The 22,215-nt window shown below is 42.4% G+C and overlaps 1 protein-coding gene across 9 annotated transcripts in view; it reads right to left on the reverse strand.

Moving 5' to 3' along the window:
• Positions 1-22,215, reverse strand: part of ELAVL2 (ELAV like RNA binding protein 2) — a 178,777-nt gene that overhangs the window by 137,891 nt on the left and 18,671 nt on the right. For 6 of the 9 annotated variants that reach the window (XM_040417194.1, XM_040417193.1, XM_040417190.1 and 3 more), the window contains one exon: positions 16,248-16,488. In XM_040417194.1, coding sequence (XP_040273128.1) covers positions 16,248-16,488 — 241 coding nt within the window. Of the gene's footprint in view, positions 1-16,247; positions 16,489-21,848; positions 21,858-22,215 lie in introns of those variants that run through there. The other 3 variants (XM_040417192.1, XM_040417191.1, XM_040417195.1) reach the window with 2 other exon arrangements.

Consider the following 22,215-nt stretch of genomic DNA (forward strand, 5'->3'; position numbering starts at 1 on the left):
CCTGAAAGGGTTAAATAAGAATTTAAGAAATAAGTGTTATTAGATGACGGGCACAAAGTGAAAGTACCAGTCACAGAGTTAGAAAAACTGTTAAATATGATTTTTAGCCAAAAATGAATAAAATGCATCAAACAAAAATTGCTTTCGAAAGGTGTACATAGCCTTTAAAGAGGGTTCAAGCGTCATTTAAACTTCTTGTAGGAGTTAGAGGACCAGCACCGCAGCGTCATAAGAATAGGATGCCCTAGAATTGTTATTACACAGGGATTGCAAGTAGTTACTAAACTAGACATGGTTTTTTTTAACAATGCAGAAAACTTTTCAATTAATGTAGTTCAATTGGTGTAATAGAAATCATTGTCATGAAGCTAGTTACTCATGCAAATGAGGCAGTCTAGTACACTGGACTCAACAGTACTTAGAGTAACATTTTTTATGAGAACATGACGGTTGTAATAATAACAAAAGCTTAAAGGAGTCCTCCAACTTCCTCAAAAAAAAAATCTGTTGTGCGATTTTAGTCCTGATGCTTGGCTCTAAAGTGGAGCGCATGCTGTAAGCCAGCCAGACACACTCAGGTAGCTTCTTCCCCCTTCCCTTTGGTTGTGACATTCACAAAGGGGTTGGCTGTCTGGCTCAGTTCATTAGCCAGCCCTGTCATACATGTTAGGGTGGGTTCGCACTAGTGTTATGCCATTCCTGTAGACAGGACTTTTTACCAGACTGATCCTTTATGCTAGCCCACAGACTTCTATTGGACGGAGTAAAACGGAATGCTTCTTAAAGGCTTCCATTTTGCATTCCTTCTGGCCATTCCGTTATATTCGGTTATAAACGGAACCTATAACGGAATGGCATAATGCTAGTGCGAACCCACCCTTAGCAAATGCAAGGAGAAGGGGGAAGAAGCTCCTTAACACCAGAGCCTGAGTCAGTCAGTCATGGCTTACAGCAGACACTACATGCATCAGGCAATGAAATCATAACTGGGGAAAATGTATTTGAATTTTTATTTGGGGATTTTCATACAACTGATGACTACTTTAGGTGCTGGAAACCCTTTCTAGCCTTTTACTGCCAACACATCTCATGGATCCGGGGAGGGGGGGGGGGGGGGGGTCGGTACTTCAGCAGCCAAGGACGTCAGGGATACATTGTTGCTACTAATCATTGTCCATCTCAAGCTGTATAGCAGATGAGCCAGGCCCTGTTTAAAGGCTGATTATCGAGCCTTTAAAATAAGGTTAAGACTTAAAAGCCAGAGATTCGGCAGGGTAAGCTACACATCCGCAGCTTACTCCCAATCCAGTTTCTACATGTGCTGTCTTCAGCTGCATCACAGATTCTCAACTTTAAAACAAAACCTAGCTCGTATCTACAGCTGCCATTTAGCCTGAGACAGACCAGGTTAAAATCAAACCCCACTTCAGCCACCAGTGTTGGATGCACTGACAGACTGTAGAAAGGAGAGGAAGAATGGCATGTACAATGATACATGACCCAAGTAGAGAAGTAATATGGCTAGGTCAAAATATCACAGGGAGTCCGATACCACCAATGAAACTGAATGGTGGGTAGAGCTGGAAGCAGAAATCTCTGTCCAATGTGTAGTGGCATACTGATGCACAGCTTCCAATCAGACTGGACACCCATCAATCTCATATTTACTACCTATACTAAGAATAGGTCATTAATATCTCGAGATTGGAAAATGCCTTTAAAAGAGGGTCATTTTCACCAAATGTGTGTACTTTGTGTCCTTATTCCATGTCCAGAAGAAAACCTATTCTGATGAAAAACAGCTCCCTAAGGCACCCATAGCAAAGCCCGTCCGGCTGGGCACTTGGGAGTCATTCATCAGCAGAATAAGTACACAGGTAAGTATGGGCTGTGCAATCTTCTGTGGAGCAATGGTGTTAGTTATGTACAGATCCAGTAGAGCTAAACTTGATGGTTAACGCATTAAGTAAAGAATGGCAAGAAAAAGATAACTAACTTTTCAATGAATTGCAATGGATTTTGTCATGAAATAACCAAAACACTGATGTGTAAGAGTCAATTTTAGCTCCGCTACATCTGGTGAAAATGAGGCGAGACTACTTTGAAGAAGAGATCAAGTCATTACTGAACACTATACTTTATGTAGGTGAATTCTATGTATAATACACTGCATACATATTACACTAGTCATTAGTTGCAGACCGTATATTATCTATATCTTTTTTCATTCATGGGATAAGTCCTTTATAAAACAGAACTAATGACAATGCAAGGAAAATTTAAAAGAAAAGGAACTTGGTCTGGCATTTCCAATAGAAGGGCATGAAAAATAATACCATGGTGGTATTCCCCTCACTGATCCAGTCCTCTCCCTTGCTTCCTAGTCAACCCACAACAGTCCGACACAGAAGCAGACAGATAACTGCAGCCAATCACCGGCTGCAGTGGTGACCTGATATAGCCAGTCATAGGCTGCAATGGTCACAAGACCTTGTGCAGGACCAAGACAACTGCAGAGGACAGGCAGCATCAGTAGAGTAGCGGTAGAGGATCAGTGAGTTTGTGTTCCCACAGCACCCTGAGCGGTTTAGGCCAGCATTTTTTAAGGAGAAGTCTGTCTGTTAGACTGGTAGTGGCAAGGGGCAATTATAAGAACAGATAAAACAGTGTGCTTTGGAGAATCATTAATAGAATATATATCTAAACTCTCAAGGCTTTCTTAATTCAATGGGACATTTCCAATAATATGCACAGCAATATTTACTGCACATCTTTAAAAAGGTTTCCAAAAATTTTATAAAGTTGACCTATCCAGGAACGGACCCCCAGGGCCCCCACCGACCAGCTGTTTGAGAAGGTACTAGATGTGAGCACCACAACTTTCTCCATGCTCATTAAGCACAGCACCGTACATTGTACTGAGTTGTGCTTGGTATCGCGTTCAGCCCCATTCACTTCAATGGGGGTGAACTGCACTTAGGCCACGTGACTGTTGAAAATGCCGTCACTGGCCTAGGAGAAGCTGTGAGAGGACTGTGGTGCACAGGAGTGCAGGTGCCTTCTCAGTCAGCTGATCTGCAGGGGTCCTTGGTGTGTGACCCTCACAGATCAGATATTGATGACCTATCCAGAGGATACACACACCAGATTTACAGCTGGAGGTGGCCCCCACGGACCCCCATTGGCAATCACGTGAGGCAGGGTCTAATCGGCGACAGCATAATACGGACAGGTAAAATACTGCACAATATATACTACAATGTATTTTACTAGCAACTAGAATATTGTAAGTTCAAGTCCCTAGTCATGACACATTTTGAAAAAGAATAAAGTTTTAATAGTTTTTCTTTAACTCCTATCCAGTATTTTAATAAAAAAAATATATATATATACTACACAGTATTGCCATGTCCATAATAAGCAGAGTAAAAAATAAAAAAATAAAAAGTCCTGCACAATGAATATCCCTATGAAAAGAATACAATAAAATTGTTATATATACCATGCAGTAAACAGAAAATAAAAATAACCAAAAATTAGATTTTATTTTGGACCACTTCCCAAAAAATGAAGCCGTATGTGCTCCTAAAACAGTACTAAGAAAAACTACAGCTCCGCTCACAAAAAAACAGCTTGTGTCCCCAAACAGCTGTTTATGACCACAAATCGGGTACTGACAAACTTGGGAGAAATTGTGTAACAGTTTGGAGAGCTTTTTCTCTCAATTAACCACTGTGAAAATGAAAAATAATCTGAGGAAGTCCTCATACACATGGCTATGGTGCAGAGACAGACACTTTCCTCCGACTCCATTCCAACTGTGTGTTGATTTAGGGTCAAGGTGTTTGAGTGGTTGAGGTGATTGGCACCAAGTGGAGAAGCGTCACTGGGAGAGGAGGGGGATAGTGGCAGGGGGCAGGCAGCAGCACAGGGATACATGGGTGAAGGCAGTCACGTGGTCCAGTTGTCATGGTGAGGTGATGCTGGAAATAAACCGGAAGCCCATTGGAGGGGGAAGGAGGCTGGCAAGTGGAGGAGACGTACTAAGAAGCTAAGGGGCCAATGGGAAACTATATACAGTTGCAAGAAAAAGTATGTGAACCCTTTGGAATGATATGGATTTCTGCACAAATTGGTCATAAACGGTGATCACAACAATAGACAATCACAGTCTGCTTAAACTAATAACACACAAAGAATTAAATGTTACCATGTTTTTATTGAACGCACCATGTAAACATTCACAGTGCAGGTGGAAAAAGTATGTGAACCCCTAGATTAATGACATCTCCAAGAGCTAATTGGAGTGAGGTGTCAGCCAACTGGAGTCCAATCAATGAGATGAGATTGGAGGTGTTTGTTACAGCTGCCCTGCTCTATAAAAAACACACACCAGTTCTGGGTTTGCTTTTCACAAGAAGCATTGCCTGATGTGAATGATGCCTCGCACAAAAGAGCTCTCAGAAGACCTACGATTAAGAATTAAGAATTGTTGACTTGCATAAAGCTGGAAAGGGTTATAACAGTATCTCCAAAAGCCTTGCTGTACATCAGTCCACGGTAAGACAAATGGTCTATAAATGGAGAAAGTTCAGCACTGCTGCTACTCTCCCTAGGAGTGGCCATCCTGTAAAGATGACTGCAAGAGCACAGCGCAGACTGCTCAATGAGGTGAAGAAGAATCCTAGAGTGTCAGCTAAAGACTTACAAAAGTCTCTGGCATATGCTAACATCCCTGTTAGCGAATCTATGATACGTAAAACAGTAAACAAGAATGGATTTCATGGGAGGATACCACAGAGGAAACCACTGCTGTCCAAAAAAAACATTGCTGCACGTTTACAGTTTGCACAATAGGCACCTGGATGTTCCACAGCAGTACTGGCAAAATATTCTGTGGACCGATAAAACCAAGTTGAGTTGTTTGGAAGAAACACACAACATTATGTGTGGAGAAAAAGAGGCACAGCACACCAACATCAAAACCTCATCCCAACTGTGAAGTATGGTGGTGGGGGAATCATGGTTCGGGGCTGCTTTGCTGCGTCAGGGCCTGGACGGAATGCTATCAAAAGAAAAATGAATTCCCAAGTTTATCAAGACATTTTGCAGGAGAACTTAAGGCCATCTGTCCACCAGCTGAAGCTCAACAGAAGATGGGTGTTGCAACAGGACAACAACCCAAAGCATAGAAGTAAATCAACAGAATGGCTTAAACAGAGGAAAATACGCCTTCTGGAGTGGCCCAGTCAGAGTCCTAACCTCAACCCGATTTAAGATGCTGTGGCATGACTTCAAGACAGCGATTCACACCAGACATCCCAAGAATATTGCTGAACTGAAACAGTTCTGTAAAGAGCAATGGTCCAGAATTACTCCTGACCGTTGTGCACGTCTGATCTGCAACTACAGGAAACGTTTGGAAGTTATTGCTCCCAAAGGAGGTTCAACCAGTTATTAAATCCAAGGGTTCACATACTTTTTCCACCTGCACTGTGAATGTTTACATGGTGTGTTTAATAAAAACATGGTAACATTTAATTCTTTGTGTGTTATTAGTTTAAGCAGACTGTGATTGTCTATTGTTGTGACTTAGATGAAGATCAGATCACATTTTATGACTAATTTGTGCAGAAATCCATATCATTCCAAAGGGTTCACATACTTTTTCTTGCAACTGTATAAAAATAGATATGTGGAGAATAAAAACTTTGTATATAAAAATTGAGTGAAAAGTGTGGAATGGCAATAGATGGGTAAATGTTGTAAGAACGCTGATAAAAACCATAGCAGGATCAATGAGGGGATGTCTGAACTAAGGGTGGTTATAAATGTATAAAATAAATAAATTTATATATATATATATATATATATATATATATATATATTATATATAAATGGGAATAAAAGGGATGATAGAGGGGATATAAAAGGGACTCATGTATACCTATACGTATACACACTTGCTTGACATGAGTGGGGCCAGTTGGAATAGGGGATGTGCAAGTGTGCTCACTGATGGGCATATGAAGGTTGGTGGTAATGTATAAAATATGTATAAAATATCTGAAAAATATAAATTATATAAAGGGGGGGGGGGTATGGATGATGAGTGGGAGAAGAGACTAATAAGAAATACCTGGGATAGGGTGATAGGTGGAGGATGTGGGATAGGATGAGGGGGGGGGGGGGGTAGGAATGGTGGCATGGAGTGTACACTGAATGGTGGTGGTTTATAGATTAATTTAAAATGCCTCGTTTAATCTGCACGGATTCAGAGTGTTGACTTTGTAAATCCAGTACATTTCTCTCCTTATGTACTGTATATTGTCTCTTTGATGTGCTGGTATCTGTTCAATGGGAGTAATTTTAAAGCCGACCAGACTCCCGTCGTGGTATTCAGCGGCGTGTCTGGAAACACTTTCATATATTTCTTTTTTATGTTGGATCTATGTTTATTTAGTCTATTCCTTAGTGTTTGTATAGTTCTTCCAACATACAGCAGTTCACATGGACATTCCAACCCATGTATCCCCATGCTGCTGCCTGCCCCCTGCCACTATCCCCCTCCTCTCCCAGTGACGCTCCTCCACGTGGTGTTAATCAACTCAACCACTCGCCTCCACCAGCCACAAGACCTCTCTCCCCCTGCCCCTTTAGGGAACACGTGACCGGAGTCCGTCACGTGCCCTCCGAAATACCATCCTCTATTGGCCGCCTCTCCCGCAGCGTCCCCAGCATCCATGGAAACGTGAACGTCGGCCTCCTGATCACGTGACCCTCCCTCCTGCCGCACACCAGCTCTTGTCGGGTTTTCTGCCCGATCTCTACAATCCTAACAACTGTGAATCAGCACATTTTAACATTCTTAATAAAGATCCCCACCACCGAGGCCCCTCTTCACTGTGCCCTTTGGTTTATTCTATGGATCTGCATTTTAATATGTACATAGGTAAAATCGCATCTACCCACCCCTGGTGGCGGGCGCATATTCTGGTTCCCGCCCAGGGGTGCGTTTTTTGGCAGTTTTTTATTAAACATTTAAGTCTCCACATTACTGTGACATATAGCTGTACATTTTAAACCTGATGAAGGGGACCCAAGACGCGTTGTTTTATAGACTTTTTATCAAATAAAGAAGTACTATTAGGCTACTTTCACATGAGCGTTCGGGTGTCCGCTCGTGCGCTCCGTTTGAAGGGGCTCACGAGCGGCCCAGAACGCATCCGTCTGGCCCTAATGCATTCTCAGTGGAGGCAGATCCACTGAGAATGCATCCGCCTGCCAGCGCTCAGCCTCCGCTCAGTGAGCGGACACCTGAACCTAAAAGAATAAACAATAAAATACAATCTCACATACTAATTAAAAGAAAATTAAATGAAGCCGCAGGGTAAATGCACACTGGTGGTGCCGTATCAAAGGTGCACAGATGGTATCCCTCAGTCATATAGGGATATATATATATATCAAGGGATTTCATCATATATAATCCGCAGGGGGAGAATCCTTCAAGGTTTAGCGATATTATGAAACACAGTCACTTCCTTGGTTATGAACGTATTCTCCCAAAAGTATTCCCTTTGATGGGGGCAATCGTTCATCCGGATACAAGTATAATGAATAAGTCCGAGAGACAGGACCTGTTGTTCCGGCTGATATTAGTAGTATATACAGGTGGTGAGTAAGGTGTAAATAGGTGTCTTACCCGTATGGGATCGGGAACAGTAGTTAGAGATTATATCTCTCAAGTCTCCACTCACCACGCTGTACCGGCTTCTACCTCTGCCGTTTGGCGTCCGAGACTTCCGTATCACGTGGTGGTTGTCTCGTGGGAATTGCCTCTTTGGTCCTGTATTTCTTCCGAATATCTCTGAATCAAAAGTTTATGGAGCGCTCCAATAGTCCGAATATCGTGTGAGTGGAGACTTGAGAGATATAATCTCTAACTACTGTTCCCGATCCCATACGGGTAAGACACCTATTTACACCTTACTTACCACCTGTATATACTACAGTCGTGGCCAAAAGTTTTGAGAATTACATAAATATTGGAAATTGGAAAAGTTGCTGCTTAAGTTTTTATAATAGCAATTTGCATATACTCCAGAATGTTATGAAGCGTGATCAGATGAATTGCATAGTCCTTCTTTACCATGAAAATTAACTTAATCGCAAAAAAAACCTTTCCACTGCATTTCATTGCTGTCATTAAAGGACCTGCTGAGAACATTTCAGTAATCGTCTTGTTAACTCAGGTGAGAATGTTGACGAGCACAAGGCTGGAGATCATTATGTCAGGCTGATTGGGTTAAAATGGCAGACTTGACATGTTAAAAGGAGGGTGATGCTTGAAATCATTGTTCTTCCATTGTTAACCATGGTGACCTGCAAAGAAACGCGTGCAGCCATCATTGCGTTGCATAAAAATGGCTTCACAGGCAAGGATATTGTGGCTACTAAGATTGCACCTCAATCAACAATTTATAGGATCATCAAGAACTTCAAGGAAAGAGGTTCAATTCTTGTTAAGAATGCTTCAGGGCGTCCAAGAAAGTCCAGCAAGTGCCAGGATTGTCTCCTAAAGAGGATTCAGCTGCTGGATCGGAGTGCCACCAGTGCAGAGCTTGCTCAGGAATGGCAGCAGGCAGGTGTGAGCGCATTTGCACACACAGTGAGGCAAAGACTTTTGGAAGATGGCCTGGTGTCAAGAAGGGCAGCAAAGAAGCCACTTCTCTCCAAAAAACACATCAGGGACAGATTGATCTTCTGCAGAAAGTTTGGTGAATGGAATGCTGAGGACTGGGGCAAAGTCATATTCTCTGATGAAGCCTCTTTCCGATTGTTTGGGGCATCTGGAAAAAAAGTCTTGTCCGGAGAAGAAAAGATGAGCGCTACCATCAGTCCTGTGTCATGCCAACAGTAAAGCATCCTGAGACCATTTATGTGTGGGGTTGCTTCTCATCCAAGGGAGTGGGCTCACTCACAATTTTGCCCAAAAACACAGCCATGAATAAAGAATGGTACCAAAACACCCTCCAACAGCAACTTCTTCCAACAATCCAACAGTTTGGTGAAGAACAATGCATTTTCCAGCACGATGGAGCACCGTGCCATAAGGCAAAAGTGATAACTAAGTGGCTCAGAGACCAAAACGTTGACATTTTGGGTCCATGGCCTGGAAACTCCCCAGATCTTAATCCCATTGAGAACTTGTGGTCAATCCTCAAGAGGCGGGTGGACAAACAAAAACCCACTAATTCTGACAAACTCCAAGAAGTGATTATGAAAGAATGGGTTGCTATCAGTCAGGAATTGGCCCAGAAGTTGATTGAGAGCATGCCCAGTCGAATTGCAGAGGTCCTGAAAAAGAAGGGCCAACACTGCAAATACTGACTTTGCATAAATGTCATGTAATTGTCGATAAAAGCCTTTGAAACGTATGAAGTGCGTGTAATTATATTTCACTACATCACAGAAACAACTGAAACACAGATCTAAAAACAGTTTAGCAGCAAACTTTGTGAAAACTAATATTTGTGTCATTCTCAAAACTTTTGGCCACGACTGTAATATCATCAGCCGGAACAACAGGTCCTGTCTCTCGGACTTATTCATTATACTTACATCTGGATGAACGATTGCCCCCATCAAAGGGAATACTTTTGGGAGAATACGGTCATAACCAAGGAAGTGACCGTTTCATAATATCGCTAAACCTTGAAGGATTCTCCCCCTGCGGATTATATATGATGAAATCCCTTGATATATATATATATATCCCTATATGACTGAGGGATACCATCTGTGCACCTTTGATACGGCACCACCAGTGTGCATTTATCCTGCAGCTTCATTTCATTTACTTTCAAATAGTATGTGAGATTGTATTTTATTGTTTATTCTTTTATGTCTTTTTTATCAAATCGCTGATTTTAAATTAATTGTTCTAATTGCCACGTTCTATATGACCCACATAATTGAGTGCCAGTCTTATATCTTTTGTTTCCAATTTTCCCATTACTGATTGGGTGATCAGTTTTAGACTAGAGCACCAGTTCCAGCCTGTAGAGCTATCCACTTTAGTGTTAACATATTGAAATATAGTTCAAAGGCGCAATATATAAAAAAAATATATAAATCAATCAATAACAATCAATAAAATAGTAGCATATACACAACCTAAGATGTAAAAATGCATACCTAATATACATAGACTAGTGGTCATACCATGAAGCAGTAATCACTCAAATAATCAGAATAAAATGGACTACTGTAGGTACAATAAGTGGGGAAAATTGGCTTCTACCTCAGTTTTTTTTTTTCCCCTTCCTCTGGATCAACTTGCAGGATAACAAGCCGAACTGGATGGACAAATGTCTTTTGTAAAATCAGTTTTGAATACCTTGAGGGGTGTAGTTTCTATTATGTAAGCCTTACAAAGTGACTTCAGATGTTAACTGGTCCTTGAAAAGTGATTTTTGAAAATTTCTGAAGAATGTCAAGATTTGCTTCTAAACTTTTAAGCCTTGTAACATCCCCAAAAAATAAAATGTCATTCCCAAAATGAAGTAGACATATGGGGAATGTAAAGTAATAACTATTTTTGTAGGTATTACCATGTATTATAGAAGTAGATAAATTGAAACTTGGAAATTATCAAATTTGGTATTTTTCCTATAAATTTTTTTTTACTCCATTTTACCAGTGTCATGAAGTACAATATGTGACGAAATAAATAATCTCAGAACGGCCTGGATAAGTCAAAGCGGTTTAAAGTTATCACCACATAAAGTGACACTGGTCAGATTTGCAAAAAAATGGCCTGGTCCTTAAGGTGAAAATGAGCCCGGTCCTTAACCGCCTCTAGACCGCCTAACGCAGGATCGCGTTCCGGAGGCGGCTCACTCAGGCACAGTCGCGCATCTACACGTCATCTCACGAGAGGCGAGATTTCCTGTAAACGCGCGCGCCTGTGTGCACAGGAACTGCAGGTAATCTAGTGGATCTGCAGCCTGCCAGCGGCGATCATTCGCTGGCAGGCTGTAGATCCGATTTCTTTAACCCCTTAAAGGTATATTAGACGCTGTTTTGATAACAGTGTCTAATATACCTGCTACCTGGTCCTCTGGTGGTCCCTTTTGCTTGGATTGACCACCAGAGGACACAGGCAGCTCTGTAAAGTAGCGCCAAACACCACTACACTACCACCCCCCCCCCCCCCCCCCCCCCCCGGTCACTTATTAACCCCTTATTAACACCTGATCAACCCATATAGACTCCCTGATCACCCAGTCATTGATCACCCCCCTGTAAGGCTCCATTCAGACGTCCGTATGTGTTTTGCGGATTCGCGGACCCACGGATCTGCAAAACACATACGGACGTCTGAATGGAGCCTTACAGGGGGGTGATCACCCCATATAGACTCCCTGATCACCCCCCTGTAAGGCTCCATTCAGACATCAGTATGTGTTTTGCGGATCCGCGGACCCACGGATCCGCAAAACACATACGGACGTCTGAATGGAGCCTTACAGGGGGGTGATCACCCCATATAGACTCCCTGATCACCCCCCTGTAAGGCTCCATTCAGACGTCAGTATGAGTTTTACGGATCCGCAAAACACATACTGACGTCTAAATGGAGCCCTAGACTCCCTGATCACCCCCCTGTCATTGATCATCCCCCTGAAAGGCTCCATTCAGACGTCCGTATGTGTTTTGCGGATCCACAAAACACAGGCACCGCGGATCCGCAAAACACGGACACGGGCAATATGCTTTCCGCATTTTGCGGATCCGCACATTGCGAGAACTATAGAAAATGCCTTTTCTTGTCCGCAATTGCGGACAAGAATAGGACATGTTCTACAGGCTCTACAAAAAACGCAGTGTTCGCCCGATCTTGTGCGCACACTTGCGTTCAGTCCGTCCCACCGCAGTGACAGAATATTTTTTTTCTGATCACTGCAAAAACACTGTAAAATCGCTGCGGCGCTATAAAAAGATCACTTTTGAGGGGCATGGCGAGTTCATAGAAGATTTTATTTATTTTTTGTCACAAGTTAGCGGAAATAGGTTTATTTTTTTGTTTTTTTGTTTTTTCTTACAAAGTCTCATATTCCACTAACTTGTGACAAAAAATAAAATCCCACATGAACTCCCCATACCCCTCACGGAATCCAAATACGTAAAATTTTTTAGACATTTATATTCCAGACTTCTTCTCATGCTTTAGGGCCCCTAAAATGCCAGGGCAGTATAAATACCCCACAAGTGACCCCATTTTGGAAAGAAGACACCCCAAGGTATTCGCTGAGGGGCATATTGAGTCCATGAAAGATTGAACTTTTTGTCACAAGTTAGCGGAAAGGGAGACGGAGGAAAAAAATAAATAATCAATTTCCGCTAACTTGTGCAAAAAAAAAACTTCTATGAACTCGCCATGCCCCTCACGGAATACCTTGGGGTGTCTTCTTTCCAAAATGGGGTCACATGTTGGGTATTTACACTGCCCTGGCATTTTAGGGGCCCTAAAGCGTGAGAAGAAGTCTGGAATCCAAATGTCTAAAAATGCCCTCCTAAAAGGAATTTGGGCTTCTTTGCGCACCTAGGCTGCAAAAAAGTGTCACACATGTGGTATCGCCGTACTCAGGAGAAGTAGGGCAATGCGTTTTGGGGTGTCATTTTACATATACCCATGCTGGGTGAGAGAAATCTCTCTCTAAAATGACAACTTTGTATAAAAAAAAAAAAATGGGAAAAGTTGACTTTTACAGAGATATTTCTCTCACCCAGCATGGGTATATGTAAAAAAAATACACCCCAAAACACATTGCCCTACTTCTCCTGAGTATGGCGATACCACGTGTGACACTTTTTTGCAGCCTAGGTGGGCAAAGGGGCCCACATTCTAAAGAGCACCTTTAGGATTTCACAGGACATTTTTTACACATTTGAATTTCAAACTACTTCTCATGCATTAGGGCCCCTAAAATGCCAGGGCAGTATAACTACCCCACAAGTGACCCCATTTTGGAAAGACACCCCAAGGTATTTCGTGATGGGCATAGTGAGTTCATGGAAGTTTTTATTTTTTGTCACAAGTTAGTGGAATATGAGACTTTGTAAGAAAAAAAATATAAATAAATAAAAAAAATAATTTTCCACTAACTTGTAAAAAAAAAAAAAAAAAAGTTCTATGAACTCACTATGCCCATGAGCGAATACCTTAGGGTGTCTACTTTCCGAAATGGGGTCATTTGTGGGGTGTTTCTACTGTCTGGGCATTGTAGAACCTCAGGAAACATGACAGGTGCTCAGAAAGTCAGAGCTGCTTCAAAATGCGGAAATTCACATTTTTGTACCATAGTTTGTAAACGCTATAACTTTTACCCAAACCATTTTTTTTTTACCCAAACATTTTTTTTTTATCAAAGACATGTAGAACAATATATTTAGAGAAAAATTTATATAGAAATTTTTTTTTTTTTTTTTTTACATTTTACAACTGAAAGTGAAAAATTTCATTTTTTTGCAAAAATTTCGGTAAATTTCGATTAATAACAAAAAAAAAGTAAAAATGGCAGCAGCAATGAAATACCACCAAATGAAATCTCTATTAGTGAGAAGAAAAGGAGGTAAAATTCATTTGGGTGGTAAGTTGTATGAGCGAGCAATAAACCGTGAAAGTAGTGTAGTGCAGAATTGTAAAAAGTGGTCTGGTCATTAAGGGGGTTTAAGCTAGGGGAGCTGAGGCATTTAAGGAGTTAAGCCAAATGGCCCTCCTAGCAGAATTAAATAAAGCCACTGACCTGACATTTAATCTAAACGTATCAGCAGACGCTTCCAAAATAAAGTCCACAGCTTTAAAGATGGTTGAAAACACCCCTAGCAGCTGGTCTCTGGAGGTTTTATTCTAGATATGGGATTCTAACTCTTGTAGCCATAACGTTAAGGACCTGGCAGTAGAGGTAGTGGCTATATTAGGTTTAAAGGCCTGAGCAAGAGGACTCCCATACTTATTTTTTAAGGTACACTTCTGCCCGTCTATCCATCAGATCTGTGCCGAGGTCTTCAAAACGTGAAGACCTTTTAGAAATTTTTGCAAAATGGGGAACCAATTTAGGAGGCCTATCCCAACAGGATGACTCGCCTTCATCAAAAGGATATTTTCTTTTAACATTTCTAGGGATAAAGAGCTTCTTATTAGGCTTCTTCCATTCTTTTTTAATTAAATATTTTATATTTTCGTCTAACGGAAAAACTCTAGATCTTTTGTCACCAAACATTGTATCTTGAATGAATTTCTGTTCCCTAGATTCATCCACTTTCATAGTGGCTCTAATAGCCTTGAGCAGAGAATACATATCCTTAGGAAAATAAAGGTCTACCCGCGGTTTCTTTGTATAAGGCAAAGCTTGAATCATCTAGGATTTCTCCTTGCTCGTTCTCGTCAGAATCGGAATCATATTATATTAGAGTGACCCTGCTTGCCCGAACCTGAGGAAGGGAGGCACTTTTTAAACATTTTGATTGAATCGGAAACTTCAGATATGACTATCTTTGATACTCTGAAGTAGTGACGGGGATTCCTCCTCTACCACCTTGTTAACGCAATGCTGACATAACTTAGACCAGGAAGGAGCGAGTTTTTTTTTTAGATTTAGCAATAGCTTTCCTAGGGCCCTCTTTGGTATTCTAAAATAAACTGAGAATAAGCCCCATTAGGATCTGAAGGAAGAAATTAAAGGTGAGGGTTGCCCCCCCCCCCCCCCCCTTACCCCACCAGGAATACAGTCTGACATGACCCTCCTGGACATCAGCGCGCTGACTGCTCTCTTCCTCCATGCTTCCAGACAAGGATACAGTTTTCCATAGGTACATCCACAGATGCTTGCAGGCTGGCTGGGATCCTTCTGACCGCAGGCTGAAGGATTAATATATACCCTAGGTCGGGTCCCTGCTGGTGTTCCCATGCAGAAGAGCATGTTTCCCTGATCACTTCCATAACGGTCCTCATCCGGAACCACAAGCGTTCCAAATACCGGAAGTTCACCCGCAACCTCCGGTTCACGCACAGATCGCGCTCACAAGATTCTAAGCCCGCCCCCTGCCTGCCTCTGTAAGTTACTATAGGAGGAAGACCGAAAGAAGGCACGAACCTCCTAAACACCACCTTGCCAGCATCACCTCCCGGTCACGCTGGGACTGCACAGGAACACCAGCCCAACAGAAAAGTCCAGGACCCAGAAAGATTGCCCCAGACTTAGCAGGTGGTTTTTAGTGGAGTCTTAAGCCGGACCAGGTAACCCCCATAATAAATGCACACCAGGGGCCCTTTCAGCCTAACCATAGCTCTCCACTATGAAGACCTATCTACAGGACAGCAAAACAGGAACTGGTGCTATAGGGGCAGAGCCCCTCCTTAAGAGCTCTCCATGTAAGTTCCTGTTTCCTGTCCTGGATGGAGGCGATCTCTCAAGGGTGCTGTCTTGGGCGTAAGGAAAATAAACAACCCAAGGATCCTGTATATAAGTAAAAGCATACCAAAAAGAATACCACAAAGTGTCTTGTCACATTGGAAACCTGGAGCTAAGATATTAAAGGAGTTGTCCTTTTAAAACAATTTGTCCCCTATCCGCAGAATTTTCTGATTAGCAGAGATCTGACAACTGGGGCTCCCATCGATCACTAGAACAGGGCCTGTGTTCCCCCCGTTGAATGGAGCAGCAGACATGCATACCGTACTTGTTTGCCAGTCCAAACAGGAGAACACAGGCCCGTGTTTCCTAATTATCAGAAGCCCATAGATCAGACATCCATACCCTGCAGGCTGCACCCTTAAAGGGAGTCTTTCACCACAGTATGCCCTTATAGACCACTTACATAGCACTTTAGCATAACTATACGCCCCTGGGCACTTGCGAGCCCTCATTTACATATGAATAAAACTCAGTTTTTGCCCCTGGTGAACATCCAAACAAAAAGACAAAGGTACCGTTTGACTGATCTATAGTTATGCTACAGTGCTATGTAAGTGGTCTATAAGGGCAAATTGTGGTGACAGACTCCCTTTAAGGGGCTAAACAACTCAAACAGAACAGCTTTATTTCCACGCTGCACTCCTGTAACATTTTCCTTTTGCACCATTATTGAGAACCTGCTCGCCATTTCTCTAACACGCACTGGTGATTTTGCCGACTGGACAGGGAGATATCCAGTTCCATGAAATGTTTGTAGCGTACCTGTAATCTTGTCCCTGACTAGTTTGCAGGATTCTATTTCTCCAATGCTCCCAAATAAGCTCTTCAGCTCCTCTTGGGTCATATTCTGAGGCAGGTAGTTGACTATTAGGTTGGTCTTGCTGTCCTCTGTATTGCTGGAGTCCACTGGTGACGTGCAGTTGTTTATGCTGTTTTGACAGTTGCCTGTGTTATTGCAGCTGGGACCATTGGACAGCTGTGTTTCCATGGCAGCAATTACCTGCTAGAGAGACACAATACAGGGGGAGAGGGGAGAAAGAAGCTGTCAGAATCTTCAACCTCTACAATTAGTCATGTGCAAACAAACACCCAACACTTAGATAAATAGGCCAAAAGTCAAAAAGCAATAACGCAGCTGAATAGAAAAAACTTAAAGAGCATTTGTCAGCATGATCAACCCTATTAATCCAGGCATACACCTGGTAGAGTTGATCATGCTGATAAAAGTGATACACTGATTATGACAATACATTGCCCAACTGATTAACAACAAAAAAAACTTTAAATCATGCACAAGTTTATCAGAGCACCAAGGGGCCAGCCAGGGACCTCAGAGTACCAGATTGCTACACCCCTTGGGCTTCAGTCCCTCCCCCTTCCCTTGGATTAAAAGGACCAGACTTTTGGTCTAGCCCAGTCTTCTTACGGTTGCGTTTTGTCCCAGTCTCGGCACTTGCACAGTGCATTATCTGCTCTTCTCAAAGAAGTGCTGATTCCCATTTAGCAAGCCCTGCAACCTGTCAAATCTCACCTGCACTGAGCCTTCTGCTACTCTTCAAGCAGTACTGAGACTGGGAGACAACACAGGCACAAGATGACAGATGTCAGCACTTGCTAAAAGGGAATCTGCACTGCTTGGAGTGGTCTAGCCCTGTCAATCCAGGTGAAGGGGAGACAAGCTCATGGAGTGCAAATCTGGTGCTCCAGGACTGTCTGGCCCCTTGGTGCTCCAACAAGCTTATTTGTATATAAATAAAAATCCAGTTTTACTGTCATAATCAGGGTATCGTTCTCAGCGTGATCAACCCTACCAAGCTGTATGCCTGGTTTAATAGGGTTCATCATGCTGACATATGCTCTTTAGAAACCAAGTATTTGACTCCTAACATAGCTCTATAAAGATCGTACCAAATTGGCACTCTGATCATTTCCATTTACAGAGTGTTGTGTCTGACTAGGAAGGTGGGGAGGGGGGGTGTAACTGGCTCATACATAAAATTAAAACTATGCTGGAACTCCTTAGAATTCCACATTGTGCCGTTCCCTGTGGAAACATCTGAATAAACTGACAACTCAGCATCACTATTCCTCTAGTCAACAGATTTGGGTAAGGCTATCAGACTGTGTGGCTACATTCCCTGGAGGAGTAAGAGGAACAGTACAATGCAGAGTTAAGGCTATGTTCACATGGGCAAAATCTCTCACCGATTCTGCAGCTTAAAAAGGGTGTTTTTGGCTGCGTAATCCACTTTCAAAACTTCCTCAACAGCTTCCCATTGACTTCAATGTAAGAAACTCGACTATTTGCAAACCTTGTTCTCATAGTGGACTTTTTCAGTGCCAAACTTGAAAATTGCTTGAGTAGGTCATTGAGGCAGGTGACTTGATGAAATTTGACGTACTATTAAGTCATGCTGATCAGGCGGGCACCGCTCTGGTGTCCGTCCAATCAGTGCGGGGGCCCGGCAGTCACTGATAGCTGGGCCCCTCAGGGCTCCAGATGGTGACCAAAATGGTCGCCAATGCAACTTAGAACTGCAAAATGGCGACAAGACTTTGTAGTCTTGTCGCCATTTGCGCCTAGACCCTCTGCTGCTCTGCCGCTTTAAGAAGAACGGGATTTCATACAGCAGACAGATGGCAATCCAATAACAGAGCTCCGCACAGTACAGAGCTCTGTTATTAGTGAGTAGACTGCTAATTGGTTATAGTATCCGAGCGCTGCCCTGCCATCGGCTGCTCCTCTCATACCCCTATTCTCCCGCGCTGAACACAGTAGCAGCTTGCTCTTCAGTCATGAAAACAGGGAGCTGCTCCATGCCGACTGCTCCACAGAACAGGTTAGCTTGAGAAGTTTTTCAGCGCATACAAAACATTCTACAAACAGTCACCCCTGCGCTGCCGCTGCTAAAGGCTAATCCTTATGTCTTTACGACCCTGATAATACTCAGGGGGGGGCGCTTTCTTCTTAAGGGAAGAAAAGGGTTAATGGGAGCCCCGCGCTGATCAAGACACTAAAAAGCCAGTGAACCATATCGCTTTCAATAGTCTGTGCTTAGTAGGAAGAGATAACCTCCCCTCCTACTAAGCACGGACATTTCAAAGAGATATATGGTTCACTGGCTATTTAGGGTCTTGACCAGCGAGGGGCTCCTATTAACCCTTTACATACTGATGATCACCTCAACTTGCTAATGGCTGCCGCTGCCCAGTATCTCTCCTCCCCCCCCCGTCTACCTAACTTTCACCCGAGGGGTAAATAGCGGCGAATCGCAGCGCGCAGTCATAGAGGCTGGGTGCCGCGTATGGGATATGGCCGGCACCCGCAGCCTGCGTTTGTATTAAGCATAAACTATATTCATTGGTGGCACAGTGCACCAAACCTCCCCCCCCCCCCCAAAGTATTATAATCATTGGTGGCAGTTCCGATCGGAACCCCAGCAGTGTAAGCCTGGGGGTCTGATCAGTTACCATGGCAGCCAGGACGCTACTGAAGCCCTGGCTGCCATAGTCTGCTCCCTGCTGCTGTGTGCACAAAGTACAGAGCAGCAGGGAGAGTGTGAGGTCCTATTCACCCTGATAGAGCTCTATCAGGGTGAATAGGACAAGGGATGAAAGATCCCAGGTTCTAGCCCCTAAGGGGGGAAATAGTTATTAAATAAAAAAAAAAAGTAAAAAAAATAATATTAAATCACCCCCTTGCCCAATTTTACATATAAAATAAATAAATAAAAAAATGTACATATCGCCACGCCCGAAAAAGTGCAAACTATTAAAAAATATCTCCTATGCAGTGAACGCCGTAACAAAAAAAAACGTGCCGTTTTTTTGTCACCTTGTCCCGACAAAAATTAGGTTAGGACTGTTCAATTATGGTCCAGACGTTCCATAAAATCTGGAATGCACGCAGCTTTTTTGGCGTTTATTTTTTTTCACGTGGTATCAAGTATTGCAATACTTTTTTATGGTATATAGCTAGAATTTTGGTATCGTGACAACCCTAGGTAAGACACCTGTTTTTTTTTTATTATACCGTAATTCTATGTTTTTTAAATTTGGATCCTAAATTTTTCAGGTTAGGAGCCAAAGGCTCCTTGATATTTTTTTTAGTCTGGAGCACTGCCCCTGTTGTATCTGCCAGCATCGCTTTAAAAGCCAATGCCAGCGGATTTCAACCTTCTATGCCGTGGTCAGCGCTGAACGCGGCATAGATAGCGTTTGAGGGATCCCATCCGGTCCCAGAGCTGCGGTGACGGGGACCTGATGGGTGAGAAGGTAGCCCGATGCCTTAACACTAACAGGCAATGGATTACAATACAGATGTATTGTAATGCATTGCAGATTGAATCACACCCCCAAAAGTTAAAGTCCCAGAGTAGGACAGAACTAAAGGAATAAACTAAAAAAAAAAAAAAAAAAAACATTTCCCTGATTTTATAATAGAAAGAAGAAAAAAACACACATTAGGTATCGCTGCATGCATAACGACCGGCTCTATAAATATATCACAAAATCTACCCTGTCGGATAATCAAATTTTTTTTTTTAAAACTGCCAAAAAAGCAATTTTTGTCACCTTACATCACAAAAAGCACCAAGCGATCAAAAAGTTGTATGCCCCCCAAAATAGTACCAGTCGCCTCATCCCACAAAAAATGAGCCACCACATAAAACAAAATCGGGCAAAAAATAAAATTAAGGCTCTCAGAATATGGAGACACAAGCACTTTTTTTTGTTTAAAAAATGCTTTCATTGTTTAACCCCTTAAGGACACATGACGTATCGGTACGGCATGTTTCCCGAGTCCTTAAGGACACATGACGTACCGGTACGTCATGTGTCTTTCCGATCACTGCCGCCCGGCCGGCTGTGATCATTGAGCAGGCACCCCCATGTCGGCGATCGCAACAAACCGCAGGTCAATTCAGACCTGCGGTTTGCTGCGCTTTCTGCAGGTTCTGATCCCCGCAGTCCCTAAAGTATTCCTAAAATATATATATTTCACCCCCTGTTGCGGGCGGGCGTTGCCTCCCCTTGAATAATCATTGGTGGCTAGTGGGTATACCAGGGTGTCAGCAATGTGCTGACACCCTGGTATAAACGGCTGACATCTGATGCGATGTCAGCCTTTGAACCCGTTCCATACCGCGGTCCGTACGGACCGCTGTATGGAAAAGCTTAACAGCTCAGGGAGCTCCCTCCCTCTCCCATCGGGGGGCTGCTGTGTCTTTGCAGCCCCCCGATGGAGAGGGAGAGAGACCCCAGACAGCCCTCCTCCTTACCCTTCCCCGTCTGCGCAGTTCTGGCCACTACTGAGCAGACGGGGAAGGTTCCCATGGCAAGAGGACGCCTTCTCAGGCATCCTGCTGTCCATGGTGCTGAACAGATCTGTGCTAAAGGCATAGATCTGTTCAGAAAAAGTGTAAGTAAAATACAGTACAGTATACTATATATTGTACTGTACTGTATTATACAGACATCAGACCCACTGGATCTTCAAGAACCAAGTGGGTCTGGGTCAAAAAAAAAAGTAAAAAAAAATAAAAATCACAAAAAACACATTTATCACTGATAAATGAAAAAAATAAAATTCCCTACACGTTTGGTATCGCCGCGTCCGTAACGACCTGATCTATGAAAACGGTCATGTTACTTTACCCAAACAGGGAACGCCATAAAAATAAAAAAAATTTGATTAAATTGAAATTTTGCCCACCTTACTTTCCAAAAAAGGTAATAAAAGTGATCAAAAAAGTCTCATGTACGCCAAAATTGTAACTATCAGTCATCTCATCCTGCAAAAATCATACCCTACCCAAGATAATCGCCCAAAAACTGAAAAAACTGGCTCTTAGACTACAGAAACACTAAAACATGATTTTTTTTGTTTCAAAAATGAAATCATGTGAAACTTACATATATAAAAAAAAAAAGTATACATATTAGGTATCGCCGAGTCCGTATCGACCGGCTCTATAAAAAATATGACATGATTTAACCCCTCAGGTGACCACCGTAAAAAAATAAAAATAAAACCGATCTTAAATCACACAAAGTGTAATAGCAAGCGATCAAAAAGTCATATGCACCCCAAAATAGTGCCAAACAGTTATCTCATCCCGCAAAAAATGAGACCCTACTTAACCACCTCAGCCCCCATAGCTTAAACACCCTTAATGACCAGGCCACTTTTTACACTTCTGACCTACACTACATTCACCGTTTATAGCTCATGCAACTTACCACCCAAATAAATTTTACCTCCTTTTCTTCTCACTAATAGAGCTTTCATTTGGTGGTATTTTATTGCTGCTGACATTTTTACTTTTTTTGTTATTAATCGAAATTTGCAAAAAAAATGACATTTTTCACTTTCAGTTGTAAAATTTTGCAAAAAAAAACGACATCCATAAATACATTTTTCTCAAAATTTATTGTTCTACATGTCTTTGATAAAAAAAAAAAATGTTTGGGTAAAAAAAAAATGGTTTGGGTAAAAAAAAAAAAAATGGTTTGGGTAAAAGTTATAGCGTTTACAAACTATGGTACAAAAATGTGAATTTCCGCTTTATGAAGCAGCTCTGACTTTCTGAGCACCTGTCATGTTTCCTGAGGTTCTACAATGCCCAGACAGTACAAACACCCCACAAATGACCCCATTTCGGAAAGTACACACCCTATGGTATTAGTGAGCTGATGGGCATAGTGAGTTCATAGAACTTTTTATTTT

The sequence above is a fragment of the Bufo bufo genome, chromosome 2 (assembly GCF_905171765.1).
Source record: "Bufo bufo chromosome 2, aBufBuf1.1, whole genome shotgun sequence".
NCBI lineage: Eukaryota > Metazoa > Chordata > Amphibia > Anura > Bufonidae > Bufo > Bufo bufo.